The sequence below is a fragment of the Pungitius pungitius genome, chromosome 9 (genome assembly GCF_949316345.1).
Source record: "Pungitius pungitius chromosome 9, fPunPun2.1, whole genome shotgun sequence".
NCBI classification, from domain to species: domain Eukaryota; kingdom Metazoa; phylum Chordata; class Actinopteri; order Perciformes; family Gasterosteidae; genus Pungitius; species Pungitius pungitius.
In genome coordinates, this window is record NC_084908.1 from 5,882,113 (window position 1) to 5,892,998 (window position 10,886).

The following is a 10,886-nucleotide window of genomic DNA, read 5'->3' on the forward strand; positions in this document are numbered from 1 at the left end:
AAAAGATGATCCTCCACTTGAGTGCCACCACACACAAACAAACATTCCAGCATTGAGGAGCCCGTGGGAAATCTCGGCATTGTTCAGTATCTTTGCTGAACCTTATTCCACTTCTCTTTAGTCTGAAGATATGAGTCCAGACTGTGGTGATGTCATCGGTGTACCATCCAGATTGTGGTCTGTAAGTACTCAGAGGATTCTGTTACATAGTGGCTTCTTCCCACCACTGACATTTTTATATGAGTGTAATATTGGTTGTGATTTTTGCCCTACATGGGAGAATTTATAATGAAAGATCCAAAGCTCAAAGGCTGCTCTCTTGTGTCTCTTGTTTTGTCACATTTCCGATATAAAGAACTGGAGCACAGCCCCATACCACTGTTTCATGTATGCTAAACAACATCACGTGATATTTACAGTACTTTGTGTGTATTTATGGTCAACTCCTTTTTGTGATTTCTACAACATTGATGCTTTCAGGGTTTTAGTTGTTTGCTACATTAGCAGAACTTAACCCTACCTCCCCTCCTGGGGGGGCACTCATTCAAGTCATCCTACCTGATGTTTGTAGAAGAAACAACTTTTGATCCATGTAGCTCATATTCCCATTCATGACAACTGGGGGGGGGGGGGGGTGCATTTATTTCACTTAAGGGGTGCATTGAGTGACAGGGTGTATCGGACCCTCTTTGCTCTGCTGCTTTATAATTCCATCAATCAACAATCCACCTCTTTGCCCACTTCGATCAAGCCGGGAGTTTGGCTGTTTAGACAGTCGGACCCCCCCCACCCCCCCCCTTTGAGCTTCACGTTACACGTCACAGAGGCCGAGTCCATACTGTCAGTGGCTTTGAAGAGGATATAAGAACTGACATGTATCCATGACCTTGTTAGGTTCTCTGTAGACACATACAAAGGTTGACGTACACAGAGAGAAGGAGGCAGAGGAGTGTGAGGCTGCAGGCACCTTCCTCTCACTAATGTGCCACATATGAATTAGGCATTAGGTTCTGGGTAGTACAGTGCATGGATTCATCTGAGTGCAGGAAGGGCTCAGTGTCAGCGGAAGGATGTAGCGTTATTGCTTGGGGCAGATTCAAGAAGGAATAATGAATTGTTAACTAAATGTTGTGATAGTTAATAATTACGAACTGTAAACCCAGTATTCAGTGAAAAAGGTAAAGGGAATTGATGCAACCGCTTGATCTGTCGGACACAGTTTATTAAGTTCCATCATTTTATTGAAAAAAATAATTCTTTTTAATTCCAGACTTTTTCCGGTGTCGGGGGGTGCACAAATATGTCCGCGTGTGCACGCACGTGGCGCTCGCACTAGTGGACAGACCACTACAAGCCCCATTGTCTGTTTGAAGCTTAACTTACACATAAACTGTGGCCAAGCTGTCTACATATCTGGATTACAGCAATATCCCAATAATAAAGTGAATAAATTAATCTCACTGCCCATTGAACTACATTTACAATGGCAGACAGATCTGTTCTTAGTAGTGTTATGCGGTTCTATACCCTGGTTAACTCCATGGAGAGTGCTGCTTTCATTTGAACTCATTATGTCACTTAAGAAACAAACATCACTTTGGGACACAGATGTATTGACGTCAGTGAGTCGAGCCGATCCTGCCCTGCAGCAGTAGTCCTCCACATCCCGTCTTTGTTGGGGAGGGGACCAGATCCTGGTGGGCCACGCACGGCCTTGAGCGCGGTGTCCATCGGCGATCTGAGCCCCACCACCTCCCACTGTGTCCCTCCAGTTGCTGGCTCTTTCCAGCCCCTCGGCGGCTCCCCGTCACGGAGACGCAGGCCTTGAAGAATTGCACCCAGGGCTGACAGTCTGTGGCCAGCTAGTGTGTCCTCTGGTCCCACTGCAGCACATTTCACATCGGGTTTGACGTGATAAGCCACCACTCCTTCGTGAGCAACTTGGAGTGTACAAAACACAGATAGAGGACTCACATTCAATACGTAAAGCTAATGTACACAGGCAAAGCCCCCCCTGATAGTCCGAGCAACGAGGCACTCAAACCGCATTTCAGAGCACACCACTAACATACTAACCAGTAAGAGCCTGTGCACTATTTAGAATTATTTCCTGCACAATGAGTGGCAGAGAATCAGGAACATTCATTGCCAAAGTATGCTAGACATACAAGGAATTTGACATGCAGTTGGTGCCTAATATTGGACAGACAACGAGACAATGGACAAGTCAAATGTGCGAAGAAAATAGATGAACATAAACTATAGGAATGTAAATTTAAATTAAAAAAATAAGATCCAAATAAATCAAAAAATAAAGTGCACAGGCAAACAGATAATCATACTCTACATAACTGTATTGTGAGAGTATGTGAAAGTGATCAAGTGAAGGTACATATGGAGGATGAGGGGATGTGCAGGGGAGTGGGAACAGGTATGACAGAGTCAGTGGACCCGGGCTCTGTTGATGAGCCTGACTGCCGACGGGAAGAAACTTGGTTCTGATGGACCTCAGCCTCCTGGCAGATGGAAGGGAAACAAACAGTTCATGTCCAGAGTGAGAGGGGTGGACCACGATCTTTCTAGCTCGCTTCAGGGTCCTGGAAGGACGGCAGATTGCAGCCGATCACCCTCTCTGCCGAGCGGAGGACACGCTGCAGCCTGCGCTTTGTTGGTTGCAGACGTGAGGGACGTGAGGGAGGAGCAGAGGATGGACTCAATGAGGGCCATGTACAAGTGCGCCATCGTTGTTTTTGGCATGTTGAAGTTCTTCAGCTGCCTCAGGAAGAACATCTTCTGCTGGGCCTTCAGCCTCCCCGGTCCCGGTCCTGGGATATGATCCACACTGGTGACGGGGGAGTCGCATGGCGGGATGTGGACTGTGGTGCTTCCACTATCATACCAGTTTCACCACCACCGGACAATTAATAGAAAGATCATAGCAAAATTTCGCCACAAAGGGTCTCCTGATAGTACAAAGTCTCTCAGCTGTTCCAAAGTTCACCGCCCTTACCAGAGAGGGCTTTCCCACCCGTGAGTCAGATTGCTCTCTCCAACCTCCGTCGACGTTGTCCGTCCTCCATCCACTGCCTCTTGGCCTGAAAGCCACCTAACCAGAGAAGCCTGACTAATGCTGTTAAAGGGATGGTTTCCCTCATTTAATTCAAACCATTTAAGCAAACATTTGTATACCAAATTGTTTTTTTTTTGTCTTGTATGAATTGCTGTTTGAAAACCCTGATGTTTTGTTTCTCTTTTAGGCACACAAGAACATGACAGGAGGTTTCATGTATGAACTTATTTAAAACATTTAATGCAATAGCGTTACCATTATTTTGTTGATATTTGAGTTTTCTCTTTTTTTGTCAAGTTTTCTTTTATCCAGTCTGTCTTCCAGCTGGTTGGATACATATCTTGTCTGTAGTGGACCGGAAGTGGATATCTAAAGCCTTGTTGAGGTGGAAAGAACATGCGTATCCTGAGCTGTACAAACTCTGATGCTCTCCTGCACATGTGCCAAAAAAGACTATTTCTCATCTACAGGAAAATGACTTTAGCCACCCTCTGCTGCTCCGGATGCTACAAAGCTGGGCCAAGTAAAGCTGATTAACCAAACACAGAACGACTTCTGACCACAGCTGGCCACCATTCAAAGATCAGAGGGTCGTGACCCCGAGCAGCAGCAGCCAGATCCAGTGGAAGCTGCAGGAGCATCATGCTGAGGTCTGGTTGCAGAAGACAGTCCAGTGCCTGGCAGATTGCAAGGGGATTACCATCTGATGTGCTGATGTGACATTCAAACCTGTACCTGCTACACTTCTCTCCCTAAGCACCAGTGGGCGATTTGGGCTCATACCCAGAATCCCCTGCAAAGGTCGATGGCATCAATCTACGCCACTATCACTTTGCAATATGGTCGGATTCTTTCAATCATGGGATTGGTGGTTCGCTGTGCCCACGCTGAATGAACGTGAGGTGAATGATAGTAAGTCATGATGCACATGTGGCTCCTTACATGGTATTCCCTGCTTTCCGTGTGTGAACAGGTTTGAATGATGACATCTAGTGTCAAAGCTAACATTTACCGGTTAATCATTGACAGCGGGTTCAATGTGAAGCTGGGCCCTCGTAAATAATTGTATTGTCAGGCGTTTGTATTTGCTGATTATTTGTCCACAGCGCCCTGCGCCGTTACTACCAACACTGAAAGCTTTAACTGTAGGAGCTGATCTATGTTTTACTACACAAATGTGAATGTGTAGATATAGATGACAGGCGTGGTAATGTAAACTAAAAGATTGTTTTATCCTCAGCCGTTACGTGACACCTCTACACGTGTAGCCTTTATGTGCCAGGTGAGGATCAAATTACAAGAGTGTCTCAGCGGGCCCGCCCCAAGCCGGCTATTCACCAAGGAATGAAAAAGGAAAGAAAGGAAAACCTCGTAAGTCTTTTGGAATCCAGAGGCCAGAACGGAAGAAGATTTACTTTCTCAATGGATTCTCCGACCACATCAGGGAAGGTTTACCTCCAACCACACAAAGCTGGAAAAGTGAGTACACAAGAGATTTGAGCTTTGCTGAATGATTATTTGTGCGCCTGGTAGGGTAGGGGATTGAACATAGAGCATTGTTTTCTAGCAGTTATAGATAATAATAATAAATGATAGCTTTGTGTTATAATTACAGAAAATTAAAACGTAAACCTATCAAACTAACTAACAGGAACACTGTGAGACGACTGACTTCACGCTAAAGTAAATAAATGTATTGAAACATGGATAGAACCAAATGATGATGAATGATCTTGTCCGTGTCTAACTGAGATTCCACAATTAGCAGAATGAAATCCGATGTGTGTTCTTGGTGTCGCTCAAAGGGCCGAGCAGGAATCCAAATGAACAAGTTGAAACACAGCACAGTTTCAACCTCACACATTCCTGTGCAGCTCTGACAGCTGCATCATGCCCTCAGTATCACTGCAGAGGCAATCTGATGGAACATCTAGTCTTTAATGCTAAACTCCACAATCACAACCACAATGTGTGCTGGTGTAGAAAATATAACGTGTAGATCACTAGCTCGCTGTATATTCCAAGTTTAAATGTATTACATAAAACATGAGGTGCTTTGAGAAATGATGAATAATATGTAGTCCTGTAACAGTTGTTCCTTATAAAACAAGCCACGCATGCCCTCCTTTGTTTGGAAGGTAGGACTGAGTTGGAGATATGGTGGTGCTTTGACACTCCTCCGGACTTCCGCATGTGGAAAACACATAAAGGAAGGAAGGGAGGAATGTTTGCCTTCTGTGTCATTTGTGGGAGGATGAAAATGTCAATCCCATTCGCAGGAAAACAGGTGGGGTTGATACATATGAGTAGGCAAAACATTTAGATTTGAATGGAACAGGGGGAAAGTGTGTAATCCATCATAGATTGATCTACGTATGTGACATAGCGATACGGCTACTCTTGATTGTGGGCGGTGTTTTTATAACCTGTCATAACAAAGCCTGCTACACTTTGACCTTATTTCCACAGGCAGAGGCGGAGCCCTCTACTGGACTCTATGGGTACTCCAATCACAAGCATGCATTTACTCAATGAGAATGTGCACAAGCGTAACCTGGCAATCAGAAAAGCCTCCCCAAATACACCGTCTTCAGCCCGCATGGCCCACTTGGCAGAGTGCTCCGGCCATGCTTCTAGTCACCTTCATACTGGTGTAGCACTCCACTGGGAACAATGGGTGGAGCAAAAATCATGTGGGGTACTCCCTCCTGTAACACAGGTTCTGACTCACTCATCCACGTCATTATAACTTAGGTGTAACTTTATACCTTTATACCCTGCCATGTTGCCGTGAATTTATCATAACGTACAAGTGTCCGAACTAAGCAAAGCAGATGTGAATTTGCAGACCATTTTCTGCATGGAATGGAAGACATGTGACATCCAGCTGTTTCACTCTTAACCTGAAAAAAATCCTTAAGTTAAGGGAACAAGGTCTGGGGGTTGTCCTGCTGCAATCAACATGAAGCAGCAAGCAACTGTAGTGCATCACCAGGTTAGTTCAAACAAACCCTGATGGCAAGGCAGGCAGCTGGGCTCCAGAGGCTTAAAGAGACCCTGACACCATAGAAAGAAAAGTGGCATTAGGTCAGGTGGAAAACAGATCCACTTCTGCTTTCTGCCTACAGAAAGAAGAGGTGCTCTGAGGCCCCCAACCACAGGCTCGCCACCTTCCTCAACAGGTAGCAGCCCAACCTTCTTCCTGCCAGTTAATGTAGGACAACCCTGTATCAGGGCCCCAATGGGTTCAAAAACCAAGAACATTGCAGCTCGAGGAGGTTTCCTCCATTAGGGCCTTACGGTACGTGATAGATATCACTCTACCAACTGCGGCCTTTGGATGACAAACACAGCCTGTTTCTGGATCTCTGCTGAGAATGAGAAGTAGTCACTCTCCTAGTGCTATGATTTTACCAGTTTACCTCATTGACGCCCAGGAATGGAGAGGAATCTAATTGCTGGAGAAAATGATCCAGTTCCAGCCACCTGTCAATCTGTTACACCATCCATTACATGCTCCATTGTTTTGGTAATTCTTCAATGGAAATCTTAAACTCCTTTATCTCACCTTATTTTAGTTGAGATTTCTTCTCCTACAAATGTTTAAGTCGTTGAGTGATGAAATCCCAAGACGTCACATGGCCCACAGCTGTTAAAGCTCCCTTGAACCAGATAACTAAGTGGGCTGATTCATAAGTCCAAACGAATTTAGAAGGCGGGGCAGTGACATCAAAACCTAGCAAGTAAGCACGCCCTCATTCAATGGCTACACTTTCCATTCCCAGAGGGTGAATGCATGCTCCCTTGAAGGAGAGCATCACACATGGAGTCCAGTAGAGAGCAAGACACGAGGAACATGATCGTCTTCTGTTGTTAACCATCTCCCTCGGCCTCTCTTCTTAGAAATGGAAGCCTGTGTGGTTGTCTCTGTTTCCCTCCAGCAGTGATGGCGGGGGTCGACTGGAAATCCAGGATATGGGAGGTAGATACCCTTTCCACTTTGTACCCATACTGTGAAAGAAAGTTCTGGAAACATCAGAACTTCGCTCAAATTTTATACGAGTTGAGATACAAAGTTGAGTACAAAGCCCTTTTTTTAAAAGATCTTTCAAATCAGAGATCAAAAGGGGGAGGCAGAGAATCCATGGTAAAAAAAACACAGGCCGATCAGACAACACAACACAAACACACAAGACAACCTGGCAGGAATCTAATGAGGGAGTGAGCTGCAGGTGAGGTGAGGTGAGGTGAGAGTGATAGAACACCAGGTGAGGCAGGCTTAGAAATGAAAGGATTTATGAGCAAACACAGTGTCTAGGATAATTATTACAGCTACTGTGCTCCGTCGTGTTCCATGCCGCTGTTTGTTCAGCTCGATGATCGGGGCGTGTTGGTTGTTAAAAGACATCCACAAAGGCTTCTCTTGTGCATCCCGTCAGAGCAGAGCAAATACCAGTTGAGGCAAGTATCAAGGAGTGAGGAAATGACACGTTAGAGACCTGGCATGTTGTCAACCAGTATTACATTTTCAAAAGCACATCCCCACAATGATGACAACATGGTGTGTAACTAGTGTAGGTACGTTTGATGTGTCTCATGAGTCCAGGTGAATAAATTCTTTCTTTTTTAAGCCAGTCTTCAATGAATAATGCTGTCATGGTGGATGTCCTGCAGGTGATCATGTGACTGGGGCCAGGAGACACTACCAGCCTCATGTGGAGAAGAAGCTGAAGGTGGTCCCACTGTCTGAGCTGATCAGTGTCCTCAGACTCCCCCCAAACGCAGAGGCCTGCCCCATGGTTGGTCTTTCTGGTCTTTGATCATGTTTCATGTGTATACCATAGTTAGATAAACACTACAAGATGCTATCTGGGGTGCTTGCAGGAGAACATGTCAGCATTTTGCGTGGAGGCCCGGCTCAGAACGATGGTGTTTGCTGCACTCAAAGAGGACTGCGTTGACTGGGTGGAAAAACTGAGTCGCAGCACGTTTCAGGAGAGGGAGAAATGTTGTTCTGTAAGTACGCGGCATGGTTTGCAGCCAGTATGTTGGGGCAGAGACGAGTGTGGCGTGCTACCAAAGCACCAAGAGTGAAACAGACCTTCACATCGCTGTAACCACGATGCTACGTGTTCTTACCCCCCTCTCTCTATCTCTCCCTCTCCTTCCCCCCCCCCCCCCCTCTCTGTCTCACCCTCAGCGAAGCGTTGGCTCAGACTCCAGTCAGCTTCAAATGGAGGAGAACCAGATTTATGCCTCAGTAGATGAAGGTTTTTCTATATTTTTGCTCCCTTCCTTTCAATAGCTGTCATTGATTGAGCCACACAAATTCAATGGAGTTCAATGGCAAAGCAAGTGACCAGAAACTCCTTAAGGTTATTGTTTTCAGTTGATGTTGTATTATTCTGTATTTATCAGTGTGTTTATGTGGATTGGCTTTGTCTAACTACACCTTGTTGGACTCACCAAACATTTCCTGTCCAGCCTTACAGTTCTTGGTGACGGTCCAAAGGGCCGAGGCAGCGACCCGCTGCGGCCTGAAGGGGTCGTATTGGCTGCAGGTGGGTCGAGAGGCGCTGCTGCTGAAAGAAACTCAGAAGAAGGACATTGTTAAAGAATGGCCGTACAAACTGCTGAGACGTTATGGAAAAGATAAGGTAAGGCTTCCAATATCCTTAACATTCGCGGCCTACCATTTATCGGCTCATTGGCTGTTGAACTATTTGGATTGGAATTATGACTGGGGTGTGGATTTGGATTGCTGTTCTTTCTTAGTCCGGATGCTAGGGTCATTCACGTGCACTTTGTGCCTCTTTCCTACCAGCTGGCCTTCACCATTGAAGCAGGTAGACGCTGTGATTCTGGTCCTGGGACATTTACCTTCGAGACACCGCAGGCTGAGCAGATTTTCTCCTCGATTCGGGCTACCATCAACCATCAATCTACTCCTACTTTAGGCAACCCAAACCAAGAAGGCGAAAAAGTCATGGCAGCAAAAATACAGGCCCATTCCCCTCTCCCCAAAATACCAGATGCGACCAGCTTGGTCGCCATTCTGGAGAACAAACTGAGGATAAAGGGGAGCGCATCTGCTGCTTTACAAGAGAGTGCACATGGTTCAGAAGATTTGGCTGGTTCGTCAGAGAGTGTGTCAGTGCAGCCAGCTCCCATCACCCTCATGCCTCTTCCACTGGTCCCCACACACGGCAGCCGCAGTGGAGGTCACCTCGGTGGCCAATCAGAAGCTGTGTATGCTGTTCCAGCTGATTGCATTCAATCGGTAACAAAAGCCAAACCTGGCATTGCTGTGTATGTCGATCCTGCCCGTGTTCTCCCGCTCAAACCGCCCAGCTCCAGAGAAGCCATCCCTCCCAGCACTAACACCTTGGCTCCACCTCCCTGTGATACCACGGACCACCCGGATCCTGTTTACTCTGAAGTGTACGACAAGATCAAAGTCCAGAATGAACAGACTGAAATTCAGAGAAATGAAAAAATTGAATGTGTTGCATCTGATGAACCAATTTATACTGAGCCCACAGGCAAGATAGATGAAGTTAATCAACAAAAGGAATGCAAACCTGACCCATTTGCCCACCTTTATGCTCAAGTCTGCAAAACTCCACCAGCATTTAGGCCATCTTCACCTGCTAACACGGTGCCTTCCAGCTCTTCCTCCTCCACCTCGCTTTCTACCAGTATGGCCACTGACCCATCCCTTGATGATGTCATCTATGAAAACCTGGGCATTATTTAACTAAGTACACTTGGTGTATGTTTGTACAGTGACTGCTTGAGACTGGGAGTTCATTGAGAAACTCTAGGACTCCTCCCGCACGTGTATATCTGTAAACTAACTAGTATTCCTCATTTCCAAAGATACATAACACCTTATGCAGGCTTTCTAACCCATGTCTAATCATTGCACTGTAATACCACTACTGGACTCATGGTGTTATGGAAGTATAGCATTCAGCCTCAAGCTTTTAAAATTATAAACTTGTATTCATCAGCCCCCATTGACACAGTCATTCACCTAATTACAATATTCAATTCAATTCATTTTATTTTGTACAGCCCTGTACGGTGGGTGCGTCGTGCGGATAAAGGGCTCGGAGCCAGGATCGAGTATTTACAACAAGTTTTATTGTTTTCAGGAAACCGTGCCAGCGTCGGGCTCGCTCGTTGTCCCCGCTCTCTTCCTCCTCGCTCGTCCTCCCCTTACTCCTTAAATGCAGAGGACCCACACACACACACACGCACACACACACACACAATCACCCACAGCTGATAATTATTATTTCCACCTGGCCCTGTTCCCCGAGCCACTCCCCCTCTCTCCCCCCTGCAGCCGAGCTGAAACCACGCCCGCCACCACATACCCCCACCGCCCGACTTAGGCCGGGGAGCCGTCCGGCCTAGCTTACTCCCCCCCCCCTCCCTCCAGAGGGCGGGAGAGGAAGTCCGCCACGACCATCTGCGTCCCCGGCCTATGGACCACCTTGAAGTTAAAAGGCTGCATGGCCAGATACCACCGAGTGATCCGGGCGTTAGTATCCTTCATGCGGTGGAGCCATTGGAGCGGGGCGTGGTCCGAACAGAGGGTGAATGAGCGTCCCAGGAGGTAGTAGCGCAGGGAGCCCACCGCCCACCGGATGGCCAGGCACTCCTTCTCCACCGTGCTGTACCTGGCCTCCCTCTCCGACAGTTTCCGGCTGATGTAAACCACCGGGCGGTCGACCCCCTCGACCTCCTGGGACAAAACGGCCCCCAGCCCTCTGTCCGACGCGTCGGTCTGCAGCACAAACGGGAGAGA

The 10,886-nt window shown here is 46.9% G+C and overlaps 1 protein-coding gene across 1 annotated transcript; it reads left to right on the top strand.

Annotated features, from left to right (window-relative positions):
• The first annotated feature begins 4,202 nt into the window (after positions 1-4,202).
• Positions 4,203-10,567, top strand: dok1a (docking protein 1a). The gene is made up of 7 exons (XM_037471775.2): positions 4,203-4,549; positions 6,974-7,052; positions 7,745-7,869; positions 7,955-8,086; positions 8,271-8,340; positions 8,555-8,727; positions 8,895-10,567. The coding sequence occupies exons 1-7, from the start codon at positions 4,415-4,417 to the stop codon at positions 9,825-9,827; spliced, it is 1,647 nt and encodes a 548-aa protein (XP_037327672.2). The 5' UTR covers positions 4,203-4,414; the 3' UTR covers positions 9,828-10,567.
• Positions 10,568-10,886: the final 319 nt, after the last annotated feature.

Bases quoted from the DNA above. Each gene is read 5' to 3' on its own strand.
- dok1a (XM_037471775.2), top strand. From the start codon at position 4,415: ATGAAAAAGGAAAGAAAGGAAAACCTCGTAAGTCTTTTGGAATCCAGA. The intron at 7,870-7,954 runs GTTGGTCTTTCT...GGGTGCTTGCAG, and splicing joins ACGCAGAGGCCTGCCCCATG to GAGAACATGTCAGCATTTTG. The intron at 8,341-8,554 runs GTTTTTCTATAT...TTTCCTGTCCAG, and splicing joins TTATGCCTCAGTAGATGAAG to CCTTACAGTTCTTGGTGACG.